Source organism: Crocuta crocuta, unplaced genomic scaffold (assembly GCF_008692635.1).
Source record: "Crocuta crocuta isolate KB4526 unplaced genomic scaffold, BGI_CrCroc_1.0 scaffold258, whole genome shotgun sequence".
Lineage (NCBI taxonomy): Eukaryota > Metazoa > Chordata > Mammalia > Carnivora > Hyaenidae > Crocuta > Crocuta crocuta.
In genome coordinates, this window is record NW_027532842.1 from 4,875,504 (window position 1) to 4,889,534 (window position 14,031).

Here is a 14,031-nt window from a genome sequence, read left to right on the forward strand (position 1 = left end):
AAAGTTTTTTTAACAAAGGGGGAAAACAAAAAAAAAAAAAAAAAAAAAAAACCCTAAGTCTAAGAAAAAGAAAGATGAATTGCATTATTATAATGATACTTTACATGCTTGTAACGAAGTATTTAAAACTATGGGCTAAAATCAATTTCTCTTTCCTAAGTCAGGCTGACCAGTTTATTTTTTAAAAATTTATTTCTGAGAGAGAGAGAGACAGAGCGAGCGAGTGTGCGCAGGAGAGGAGCAGAGAGAGAGGGAGACAGAGAATCCAAAACAGGCTCCAGGCCCTGAGCTGTCAGCACAGAACCCAACGCGGGGCTGGAACCTCTGAACTGTGGGATCATGACCTGAGCCGAGGTCGGACGCTTAACCGACTGAGCCGCCCAGGCGCCCTTGACCACTTTAGAGAAGAGGAGAAGTGAGGGTCCCTGGCTCCTGATCCTCTGGAAACCAAAACCAAAAACAATGGTTTTCCATCAGTAGAATGATCCATTATGAACCCCCTTTGTCTCCTTCATCTGCTACAGCAAGTGCTCTTTTCTGTTGTCACCTCATCTTTCCCACAGCCTATAACTGAAGTCTGTGTTCTTGATCTTGGACTCATAGCCACTCTCAATCAAATGTCATTGAAATTTACTTGCTCAGAATGGTGCCACCTGGGTGTACAGAGAGGACAATGGATCCGCAGGCATGGGCAGGGCATCTGTGCGGAGACACTCATACAAAGTTGATTCTGAGAATTAAAGGAAATCTTGCCCTTAGGGACGTCGCAAGCAACTTGGTAAAGAGAAAGAACTTCTCCCGATGGGAACCCAGCACTGACTTACGCAGGTGTTACGTCTGAAAGCAACAGGGCGTACAGGGAAGGGAAGGAGTTGCAGTAAGGAAGCCTGAAACGCCCAAGGTGATGAGCCAGCCCCTTGCTGGGGTTACTTTTGTCTGTCACCGAGCCAGGAGGGCAGGAGACACGGGCACTGTAGAGGAAGGCCCAGCTCTGCACACGGCACACCTCTCAGAGTTCACATCACCCCGTGAGTCCTTTGCCTGATTTTGCTTTTGGACTTGCACTTTTCCCCCCCTTCAGGGAGGTTTTATGGACTTAGAGACTCAATCTTTAAAACATCAGTGCCTAAATACATCCTTTTTTTTTTTTTTAAATGTTGGATCTTTACAATGAGCCTTTCAGGTAAAACAGCTGCAAAAACATCATTAAAAAAGCATATATTGTGACATGGAAGAGGCAGCAAGGGTCTATTTTTACAAAGTTCAAAGTGATAGTTTATCTTGTAGGGGAGGAGTCCCTCCAGACTGCTAATGTTTCTCTGGCTTTATAAAGACTCCTCCCCATCACCCCTGCCCACCCCTCTACCTTTTGCTGATAAACTCCCAGCTCCATAAACAGGCAGGAGCCAACGAGGCTTGGAGAGAAAATTCCTTCCCCCCCCCCCCCCCCCNAGCCATCTTCCTACTGAAGCATAAAACCCAGCAAAGGGCACTGCTTCCCTGTTGTTTACTAAGGGCCTGGTGACCTGTGACATTTATCGCGGAGCCGGAGTAAACAGAGAGGGTTCAGTGGCGCAGGCAGGCGTGGCCCCTCTCGGGCATGCCCACGGGACTCTCTCCTCCAGTCCCCCCTCGCCTGACCAGCTCCTGTTCACCCCGCCCGGTCTTAGGCCGGTTCATCCTGGAAAGCGGAGGCTCCCACGGCTGTAAAGCACCACTTCTGAGAGTTCCCACTGCACACGACGCGCCGGGCTCCCGCAGGCCAGCACCCAGCACGCTGCCCTGTAACTGTGCGAGTCTTATCTGCATCCCCGACTTGTGTCCAAGAGCAGAGGCGCAGCCGGGTTCGTCTGGATCCCATGACCTCAGAGTGCCTGGAGAATGAGGGCGCAAGAGGCGGGGCAAGGACTCTTTGGAATGTCCCTACTTCTAGTTAATTCCCATTTTTATTTTATTTTTTTAAAATAGTTTATTGTCCAGTTGGTTTCCCAACTGGAACCAGAGCTCATCCCCACAAGTGGCCTCCTCCGTGCCCATCACCCCCCTTCCCCTCCCCCCACTCCCATCAGCCCTCAGTTTGTTCTCAGCATTCAGGAGTCTCTCATGGTTTGCCTCCCATTTTTAAATTGCCCACTGGGAAGCCCTTCTTGACACAGTTTTCCTTCCAACATATTAAGATGGTTATTATTGATCCATAACTGTCAGCTCGAAATAGGAAACGCCCAGGTAAGCGTGGACTCCACAAGCTGGGATTGTTGTTGGAAAGGATCTGGCACCAGACCTGGGCCCCTGGAGCCCCACTCACGCTGTGCGCCGCCACCACCCTCATCAAGCGGGAGACTCTGCAGAGTCTGGGCCCCTGGTCCCAGCATTCCACCTGCCACGGAGGAGGTAGTCAGCACCTGCTTAAAGCTTTTACGAGAAAACGGGCGGTTTCACGTTTGATGAAGTCACAGCCTGTACCGATAAGTCTCAATTCACCTTCACCTATTAACACGCTAGCTTCGAGCTCATGACTCCAGTGCAGCCCCGCCAACAAGGACTCTATCAGGAAACATAAAGCCGCTTCTGACACGGCAGACGCACAGGACGTAAGAGGGAAGCTTAGCTATCGGGGATTTGGTCTTTCACCACAAAGAGATCTCTTAATGTGTCAAGGATGAAATACATGGTTTTCCAGGTGCATTCAAGTCGTGCATTATAACTAAAAGGAGGAAATGTTCTTGGATGATATTTTAAAGTTTTTTTTTAATTTTTTTAAATGTTTTATTTATTTCTGAGAGAGAGAGAGCGTGAGCAGGGGAGGGTCAGAGAGAGAGGGAGTCACAGACTGAAACAGGCTCCAGGCTCTGAGCTGGCAGTCAGCACAGAGCCCGACGCGGGGCTCGAACCCACGAACCGCGAGATCATGACCTAAGCGAAAGTCGGACGCTTAACCGACTAAGCCACCCAGGCGCCCCTAAAGTTTTAAAACATCTATCCTTCATTGATTCTAACATTTAAAGCACAATCTACCCGAAGCCAGTGCCTTCCTCACCCCATTTACGACGCAGTCTGGGTCACTTTTGGGAAACAGAAGCCAGTTGGGAAGGCGGCTGACCAAATCCACAGCATCTTTCGCACATTAACATAGTTAAGGCTCCACAAATAAGCAGCTAGTCAGATGATAAATGAAAGAAGGGGCCGCCTCCAAGTAACTGAGATATTATTATTTTCAAATGATAAGGATCTAAACAGTGGAGCAACCCCTCCCAAACCTCTGAGGTCCAAGAGCAAAAAAACCCTGTATCACAACCAAAGAGATTATGTAATGTTTTCAGAAAAAGTAAATTCAAAGTACTTCTCTGAGAATATTTTGGATGAGAATGGGAGTTTATACATGAACCATAATTCATTTTACTGTTTTAGCTTTAGGGTACAGAAAACGAAATGCTGGTAAATATTTTGGAGTGTTTTGAGCACAGGCTTTTGGTTCGTTTTAGGCTTGTCAGATACTGACAAGTCTTAATTAGCTTTCAACAAAATTCTGTTAGTTGCATTCAGTCTCAAATTGCAGTGGTTTAAATCTGTCTTATTCAGTGCTATTTCCAGACCTCCATGCCAAATACGCATCCCAGTTCCTGGCCAGTATCCCATACCAGTTTAATGACCCCAAGAAAACATTAAAATTTCTTATATATGTTGCCAAAAATAAGTAGACACTCTAAGTAGTATAAAAATTCTCATTTTTCATATCAATACCTACATGTTATTATTAGTCTATTAGGAGCCACCAACTAGTCACCATCATAATTATTATAATAAGCAATTTCAAAGTCTCCTCTATTTCAAATATGATTTGGTGTCTTTTCTTAACGTTATACATCAAAGTATAAAATGGATCGGTATCATAATTTTTTGAAATGTAAGTTAAAACACGTTACTTCCCTATTATTTTCCTATTTGAAATTTTTATCACTGAAGCTTTCCTCCATTCCCAACATACCTGTCCCTTGGGGTTCAGAAAATCTGAGGACAGACCATCACACACCTAGTAAATGCTTAACATGCTGAGGCCGTCACGCCTTGAAACTCTTTATTATGTTGGTACTCTAGTCAGGAAATTCTGAATAACGAACCCCTACTTTGTTAAACAGCATAGGAACTTTAAAGGATTTAATCAACCCTTCTCTCTTTGGGAATTATCACCAAGCAGTCACACAAGGACTTCAAAAATGCATACGAATTTCCCCCCCAATCTTTAGATTTAATTAAGGTAAATGTCTACCATTGTCGAAATCAACCAGTTTTTTTTTTTTTTTTAAATCAGTTGTTCCTTTCTGCTTATAAAGAATGCTAGGAAATAGTCACATAAGGGTCATGATTTATGCTCTAGGTTAAAACTACACAATTACATTAAAGGTCTCTGCTTGCCATCTGCCCTACACATTGACATACAAATTTTCTGGAATTGCTTTTACCATGTCACCTGCTTATTCCAGGACAGAAAAGGAATCCTGGCTTTCAATAGCAATAAAACTCCTGTCTAGCTATTTAGAGCCCCTTCTCTGGCCGCTCACACATCCCACCCGGCCCCATCTCCTTGCCTTCGCTAATTTTATCCCTTTTTCCGCCCCCTACCTCCGGTCAACAAGGAATGAACCCCTGCTAGCTGGCTGGAACCCTATGCCCCAGAAGGCTAGGGCGTCCTGCACGGTCTGGTCCATGCGAGAATTTTACCTTCTGAGAAATATGGTCCCTCTGGTCACAGCCACAAACTGAGCATTTAATTGCTAATACGAAACAAAACTCATGCTAAGTTTCTTTTTCAAACCTTCAATGAGCTTTCCAAAGCATACAGTTCTGGTTACACATTTTTGTCTCCCTCCACACAACGAAATCGACAAGGTGCTTGCGATGTTCTTTTTAAAATTTTTAGCATTTTCTTTTTAACTGTGGTAAAACACACACAACGTAAAGTTTGTCATCCTAATCAATTTATTTTGTTATTCATTCTTGGGGGACAAAGAGAGAGCAGAGGAAGAGCAGAGAGAGAGAGAGACAGACAAACAGACAGAATCAGAAGCAGGCTCCAGGCTCTGAGCTGTCAGCACAAAGCCCGACGCGGGGCTCGAACTTGTGAACTGCAAGATCATGCCCTGAGCAGAAGTAAGAGATTTAACTGACTTAGTCACCCAGGTGCCCCACATTTGACTCTTGATTTCTGCTCTGGTCATGACCTCACAGTCCTGAGATCAAGCCCTGCGTCAGGCTCCCCACTGGGCAAGGAGCCTGCTTAAGATTCTCTCTCTCCCTCTGCCCCTCCCTTGCTGGTCTGAGGAGGGCAGTGACATTTGTTTACTTGCTGCCACCACTTCTGAGAGCCTGTGTCACAGAAACTGCGCCAGCCACCGGATGTTCAGAAAGCCCATCCTGGCTGCATTATAGATGGTCGACAGGACAGAGCTGGTGGTCTTTTCTATCACGCGGGCAAGAAGTACTCAACAAAGGCAATCACGGAGGGAACAGAGAGCCAAGGTTTATGTATTTTTTGGTTTGCCTACTAACAGGGTGACCATGAAATCACTGACCCCATCATTTTGTTCCTATTTTTTAATCACTTGGTTACTTTGGCCTGCATAAATTTTATGAGACACGTCAAATAGCATTAAGGTTTGTCAGCAAGGAGCCCGTGGTACTGATATATAAACTGATCACATGTGACCTTCAAAGCACCGTGATGGCCATGCTCGAATTAGATCACTATCATTTCAGTAGAATATTTATGGCCTACTTATGGCCTATGAAGGGAAAGCTGTTATTCCACAAGGCCTTTGGTGTGTGAAAGGGAGAGGACTTGAATGCTTTCAATATAGAAGTGGCTAAATAGATTAAGAAGCCATTTTGTGACATACCAAGCCATGAACTTGTATGTCACGATGGGGATGATCCCAAAAGTAGAGTGTTAAGTAGAACATGAGCTGCAGACCGCATTACAGACCAGGCGGGCACGTGTGCAAAAACAGTGATCTGCTTGTATATGTAAACATCTCCGCAAACACAGAAGAGGGTCATGAAAGAATATTCCGGAGAGAGCCGCGGGTGAGAGTGGAGGGAACGTTCAATTTGTGTTCCGTATGGAAGTGAGGAAGGAGCTGTGTGTTCTGCAGAAAAAGCAAGTTTTACAGGTTAGTGTCGCAGGTGAGCATCACAGGCTCGTAGGTCTTCCGTACGATCTTTTTTGGTAACTCAAATCATAATGATGTTCAAGATAACGCCTAAGACTCTAAGTGTGAGTGTGTGTGTGTGCACGCGTGCACGCTCACCTGAGCAGGTTTTTTCTCTGCCAAAGTGCTTTTAGTCTGTATTTTAAATGACTGATAGTTACATAGATCACAGGGCATTTAAGAGGAGAACTTCCTGGTGGTTGCAAGGGGTTTCTCCTCCCGCTACAAGGAAACCATGTGAGAGTAATAAATACCTAATAGAACTCAGTCTCAGCTAGTTATAAGGTGACCCCAGGAATGCAAAACTGTCTACTGCAAAGGAGCAAATCAAATTACGATAATCTTCGACCTTTCGGTTTCAAACACACTAAAGTTCCCGTTTTTAAAATTATACCTGCAGTGCGTGTTGCCGCTGCACTGACTCGGTGCTCTGTCCAGGCTCAGTTGAGGATTTTGTTCTCTTGGCTTTCAAATTAAATCTCCGAGAAATACTGAATAGAAAATGGAGACCTGAGCGGCGGAGACTTTGTTTCGTTTTGAAACGTTAGCAAGAATATTTTAAAAAAAATTTTTTTTACATTTATTTATTTTTGAGAGACAGAGAGAGACAGAGTGTGAGCGAGGGAGAGGCAGAGAGACACGGAGACACAGAATCTGAATCAGGCTCCAGGCTCTGAGCTGTCAGCACAGAGCCTGACATGGGGCTTGAACCTATAAACTGTAAGATCTGACCTAAGCCGAAGTCGAACGCTTTAACCTACTGAGCCACCCAGGCGCCCCTCAAGAATGTTTTTAAAGAGTGTTTACAGCTATGGTGTAGCCAGAATGGAAAAATAAAGGAACACACATGGCATTTTTCAGGGCTTCGAACCAGAAAGAATTTTCCAGACAGACAAAAATTGTACTCTTCTCATCCTTAGCCCTCCTGAAGTTAAAAAAAAAAAAAAAAAAGGCAAGACAGGAGGTGTGAATGACTCAGCCTCGCCCAGGAGAAGTTCTGGGAAGCCTAAGGGTTGGGGGCTTCATGTAAAATGTCCTGATAAGAAGTCTAGACTATCTGTAGTTTGCTGATTTTGAGGAAAACCAGATTATTAAGAGCCCCTGTGAAGCCAACTGCTATGGGAGCTGAAAATGCATGTAAAACTCGGGTGGCGTGTGGGCCAGGGGCTCCCACTCTCCTGAAGGCCACAGCACTGATTATCTACGACCCCGAGTGACATTCAGGAGTGACCCCTACTGCAGAGGCAAAAAAAAAAAAAAAGTGTGACAGAAACAGAAGAACATAGTTAAGTGCCCCCCTTCCAAAAAAATTAATAGTAACACAGACAAAAGGAAGGCAGAAACTATAAAACCCAAACACCTAGAGGTTCTTACTTGGCGTGGACTGAGCTGCACATTACAGCACATGGTAGCAAACATGGCGAGTAGGCTGCCTTTGTGCAAATTAGAAAAATGCATCTCTTTTTCCTGGTTTTCCTAGATTTCTTCCCCATTTACCCCTTCGGCTGGGCAGGCTTGTGCAGTGAACAACCTGCACAACTCAGGAAAATTACTAATAGTTCAGTTACAGAGTGAGTGATGGGAACCTTTGCGTTTGACCTGAATATCTGATAGGAAAGGGTAGACAACTTGGTAAAGAAATGGCCAGTCAAATCACTTGTTAAATTTCCTGAGCTGAGGATATTAAAGAGCCGCATCAGGAAAAGCTGATCTATGCCTTGGTTATTATTTCTGCCAAGCACTGAGAAATCAGACACAAAATAACTCCTAACAGAATGCGGTATTACCACCATACGTATTAACGTTGCTTTTCTATTTCTCTGGAGTGACCGCCTGCTTCCTCTTTTCTAAACAGACCTGGAACTCTATCAGTCCCGACGGCCGCAAAGCCACCCCCTGCGGCACAGCTGTCCAGGTGGTGCTCCCACGGAGCTCAACCAGAAAGCGCCCGTTCCACTTTTTCCTGGGCCCACCCCTCTCCTGCGCTAGTCCCTCTCACAAGCAAAATAAGTGTGCCTGCAAGTGAATCAACATCTTGAAAACCAGCTTCGCAACCCAGTGAGTTCAGGACGTATTTTGAATTACCTTATTTGCTTACTCCCCGCTGAATCCCAAACCTTCCCCATTTAGGTACGTATCGTCCAACTATCCCAGAAGTGACAAATCAAGGCTTGGGTAACGTGGACGTTCCATGAGAAAAATAGCAACACATCAGGCTCTTTCATCGTAGGGAAGAGAAAGATGACTGGCTGGCCTGGAAATGTCCCAGCGGCCACCAAGAAAGGTGCACGCATCTGCGGCCCAGGCGCTGACCACCCCGGCAGGTACGGGATGCAAGTGGCAGCGACGCTCCACTCGGGCAAGACGCCAAGGCCCCCTGCACCGTGACTCGGCCTGAGGCCCTCCATCTGCAAGGTGCCCCCCGCTTCCAGGAGGTCACGTGTGTCACGGCTTTCCACAGGTCCCACCCACCTTTAATTTTCCACCAACAAGAGCCTTTCTTGAAATTACCTCAAATATGTGAAGGCCTTCCCGCAAGGAAGGGGCGAACCTTGCTCACCTCGATGATGTAGAGGACCACGTTCTTGTAGAAGCAGTACAGGATGCACTTGGTGACGCGACTGTAGCTCCAGGCACCGTGAACCAGCAGGAGCTTCTCCAAGTAGGAAAACTGAGAAAGAGAAAAGAGCCACGTTCAGGAGCGTCCACCATTCAGGAAATCTGGTCACGGAGCAGCCTTGGGAGACGGGTACAGTAGTAAGGAAAGCGGAGCGTGCGGATGCGCAGGTCACCCGAGGAAAACCACTCACTCCCGAGAAGACTAAAGGCAAAGCTTTCAGGTGCAGGGAAGACGACAATCTCCTCTTAAATCTACCTAATTATTTTCCCCCGGCCGCGAGGGTAGACTTCCAGTGGTTATTCTCGTGACATTCTGTTTACATAAGTGTTTTTTTGGGGGGTGGGGGGCTCAACTCTTAGGAGAAGGTGACCACTTGAATTGAAGAAGAGAAAAGCAACCAGATGCTTCTATTCAATCAGATTTCATGGTGACTTCAGGAGCAAGGGACAGCAACACCGGCGCACCACTACCCTTTTGACAAAAGGGACGCGCATATACCCATGAGCTCCCTCCACGGTCAGCCTGCAGGTCGAAAGCAACTGCACGTGCACGGAGGTGCTCAGGGGCTCCCGCACACACACACCCTTCACTTCTACACTCACTGTGTCCCCCCGTTTTGCTTCCAACTAGGACAACATACTTTCTGCTGGAGTGCTACGCAGTCAAGAAGAACAAAGAACCGAGAAGCAGCAGATCTGAAGTTGACGGTGATGTAAAGGCTCTTGCCGTCTGAAATGTTGAGCAATACCCCAATATTAAAGAAAATATTTGAACCTTCTTTGGGGCAGGAGGTCTTCGGGCATCACTGGAATCTTAGCCCCTCACCCTCCTCTTAGCCTGGTTTTGCCTTCTGTGTCCTACCTCACAAAGGTCCCCAAAGTGAACACTGAGCTAGAGGGAAGGAAGTGAGGTTGACTCTTCACTGTTGTTTGGTTTGGGGATGTGTCGTGCTGGGGTATGAATGCAGCACTGGGGCAATCCTGTTTGGATTCACAATTTCTACACATTAACTAGCCTTGTATCACACTGATGTCTCCCTCAGCTGCCTCAGGCCAAACCCTGAGTTTCCCACTCCCAAGTCACAGCCCGGTCCTCAGCCTCGTTCTCCTGGGAGAGATCATCACGCTATACTGAGACTATCCACAGACACTAGAAACTCAAGAAACGACAGACGTTGGCGAGGATGCAGAGAAAGGGGCCACTTTTGCACTGCTGGTGGAACGCAAACTCGTGCAGCCACTCTGGGAAACGGTATGGAGGTTCCTCAAAAAGTTTAAATGAGAACTACCCTATGACCCAGCAATTGCACTACTAGGTATTTATCCAGGGGATACAAAAATGCGGATTCCAAGGGGCACACGCACCCTAGTGTTTATAGCCGTGCTAGATCAACAATAGCCAAATTATGGAAAGAGCACAAATGTCCATCAACTGAGTGGGTAAGAAGATGTGGTACACACACACACACACACACACACACACAGACACGATGGAGTATTACTCAATGATCAAAAAGAATGAATTCTTGCCATTTGCAACAACATGGACGTAACCAGAGTGCATAATGCTAAGTGAAATAAGTCAGAGAAAGACAAATACCGTATGATTTCACTTATATGTGGAATTTAAGAAACAAAACAGATGAACGTAGGGGAAGGGAAGAAAAAAATAAGATAAAAACAGAGCGGGAGACAAACCATAAATCTTAAACTCTGAATTCTAGATAACAAACTGAGGGTTGCTGGAGGGAAGTGGGTGGGGGGATGGGCTAAATGGGGGATGGGCATTAAGGAGGGCACTTGTTGGGATAAGCACTGGGTGTTGTATGTAAGTGGTGAATCACTAAATTCTACTCTGGAAACCAATCCTACGCTGTATGTTAACTTACTCAAACTTAAATTTTAAAAAGTAGAGAGGCACCTGGGTGGTTCAGTCAGATGAGCGTCTGACTCTTGACTTCAGCTCAAGTCATGATCTCAGTCTGTGACACTGAGCCCCATAAGGAGCTCTGCACTGACGGCGTGGAGCCTGCTTGGGATTCGCTCTCTCTCTCTCTCTTTCACTCTGCCCCTCCCCTCTCTCTTTCTCAAAATAAATAAATATTTTTTAAACTAGAGAGTGATTCACGCAAAAAAAAATTCTGTTGATACGGCAAACTGCCTATTAATTTCTGATCACTTTTGAAATTAAATTTAACTGGGGTGCCTGGGTGGCTCCGTCAGCTAAGCGTCCAACTTCGGCTCAGGTCGTGATCTCATGGTTTGTGGGTTCAAGCCCCGCTTCGGGCTCTGTGCTGACGGCTCAGAGCCTGGCCTGCTTCGGATTCTGTGTGTCCCTCTCTCTCTACTCCTCCCCTGCACGCTCGTGCTCTCTCTCTCTCTTTCTATCTCTCTCTCAGAAATAAATACAACATAAAAATTTTTTTGAAATTAAATGTAACTGTAGAAAAGAAAATCTCTGACTGGAAATGTAGTATTTAAAAAAAAAAAAAACATTTTCTTTCAAGAGGAAATCACATAATAGTCTCCACAAGCCCTAAAGACCTGATACGATGTCACGTTTCATGAGATCTCCCAGGAGATGGGGGTGAGGCGGTCACCCCACTACATACTCTGAGAGCTAAATGGCCACTTCGAAATGCCCGGAGTCGGTGCATATGGAAAAAGAAAACTCCCCATAAAAGCTCATTAAGGATTCCAAGGGGGATTGGGGAATCATAAAATAGCTGGCTAAACAAATAAAAAAGAAGTTTGCATTTGACCTGGACCCCCCGATGTTAAACTTCGGTGGGCACAGAGAACATCTGCTGGAGTCATCCGGAACGGCTCAACTGGAGCGCTGCGACCATCTGCTTTCAGGAAATATATAAACATATATATCTCCTACATCAAAATGCTATTTTCATGAGGTCGTCCAAAAAGCGTTAAGAAGGTAGGGGGCAGGAACAGCCCTGTCCTGAGGAGAGTGGCAGCGAGGGCGGAGGCGCCGGGTTCCAGTCCCCAGCGCAGGCTGCCCACGGGCAAGACAGCAGCACACGGGCGGCCGGCTCTGCGGATAAAAGCGCAGGCAGGCAGAAAAGCAGTGCATCCAGAGCTTGGCCTCTTGAGTCATTTCCCCCCCAAGGACGGGCCTGGGAGCTCCCTGTTTTTCTTCTGTGCACAGCCTTCCGGGGCACTTCCTCAAAGATCCGAGCAAAAACGTGTTCATCCACCCACGTGAAATAAAAAGACCAAGCGCAAGATGTTAACGTCCACCAGACATGTTTGTCGTTCTGCTGGGGGCAAGGGTGCGCCTCAAATCGGGGTGTCTCTAACGCCTCGCCAAAGTGGCAGAGGCCCAGGTCGGGCGGGAAGGGCAAGGCGAGGAGGAAGGGTACCCTCCCCTAATCACGGGCAGGAGGAACAACGGAGCCGGGGCCGCGCATCAGTTCCCTTGGCGGTGGCTATTACACCGGAAGGGCACAGAGACCCCTCACTCTACCTCTCTCCCCCTCCCTACCCTGCTTTGATGCTTTCCACCTGAAGACAGCAATCATTGCTCCGGATTCCACAGCCTGTTAGTGCACAGTTTCAATAAAGCAGGTCACAGAATCTCCCTTCCCCAGACATTTTAAAGAAAAAGACAGACAAATATTTTCCTGGAACTCCTAGGAAACCTCTAAGGGTCCCTTCCAGCCACATGATGCTATAACTCAAGTATTTAATAATGCTGGGGTGTATAACATCCACAGTTGCTGACAGACTACAGGAAGCGGGAGTCTCACAGGCCTCGGAGTGGTTGACTCCGGAAAGTGAATGGGCAGGTGTGTGGGGCTGGTCCCCCAAGGTCACGGGCAGGTCTGGTGTTCTCTGACCCCGGGTGCTCAGACCTAAGGCAGGTTACCTAATGTGAAGGAGCTCCCGTGTTCCCACCTGTAAAATCAGAATTCCTTCCCCAACCGACTTTAGCAATTACCTTGAGGATTTACTTGAAATCAACAGAGAAACAAGCTTGATCTCATGTACTTTCCAGAGCCAGGAGGATTTGGCAAATTCCTGCCTGTGTTTGCAGAACCACAAGCTGGGAGGGAACCTGAGAGGTGATCTAATGCAGAAGCCCACTCCGGGGAGGTGAGCCCCAACGCTGCGCCGGGCCAGCCTGCAGCCCTGGCATTGCTGGAAGCTCTCTCACATTTTATATGCAGCCCCCGATTTCAGCTTGAAGGGAGAAAAGGCCATTACTACTTGTGTTCACGTGATTAAGGCTAACACACAACTTGAAATGACAAAACACTGGCTAAACCACCAAACGAGCAGGCATTTTATGACAAGTGACTGTAACCTGCAGACAGGAGGAAATGACCAGTGTCTGTGGTGAGGGCTAGATTTTCTGGATGATCAAGCAGGGCAAATGATCTAGATGATGCCACACCTAAGGTGAGGAGGCTGGCTATTTTCCTTCCGTTTTTGGCCATCTTTGAGGAACAAACATTTGTTTCATCGTCAGGTCATCTGTCCGGTTAACTACAAAGTACATTAGGAACCTCTGCAGGCAACACGTGATCCAGAGAGGAACGGCCTGGCCTGACGCCAGGAGGCTGTTTGCTATTGCCCTGGGGGGTTCATCTCCCAGAGGCAGCTCTGGGCAGCACCCTGGTTGTGGCTACAGAGAGGGTGGCTGGTGGCTGTAAACCACTGCTCTCCCCTGACCTTACATGCCTGATGAGACAGTGTTCTAGCACCTTCTGGAAGGAGAGAGATCTGGGATGGGGATGGTAGAGAAGTGAGGCTGTGAGCACAGCCGTTCCGGAGCACGGGATGGTGGAGGGGACAGGGCTCGCCGCAGATGGGCGTTGAGGGCGAGAGAGCATCACCGGCAGGATCAGAGGCCTATCTGTCAGGAAGACGCCTGGTCAGGAGCACAGAAGGCTCCACCAACCTCCCCGCTGGCAACAGCAGCCACAACAACTGCAACAGCCAGCAGCGCAGGGCCTTCAAACTGCATAAGATCAAGGCTGCAGAGAAATGCAAACTCTCTGGCCAGGGTGTCTAGACAGCCTCAGGAGGGTGGCAGACCTCTCGGGGCTGGACTGACGGTCGAGCACCGGCCAGGCCTCGGTGCCCAGGGGACACCTGTGCTGGTGGACGGGACGGCGGTCGACACGCCCCTTGACCCGTGCGAGGCCTCAGCGCCTGCCCGCCCCCACCCCTGACCCCCCCGACCCGC

At 47.5% G+C, this 14,031-nt stretch overlaps 1 protein-coding gene across 1 annotated transcript in view; it reads right to left on the reverse strand.

Moving 5' to 3' along the window:
- ATP8A2 (ATPase phospholipid transporting 8A2) overlaps positions 1-14,031 on the reverse strand; it is a 468,564-nt gene that overhangs the window by 236,185 nt on the left and 218,348 nt on the right. The window contains exon 26 of the mRNA XM_077745423.1: positions 8,767-8,877. Coding sequence (XP_077601549.1) covers positions 8,767-8,877 — 111 coding nt within the window. The remainder of the gene's footprint in view (positions 1-8,766; positions 8,878-14,031) is intronic.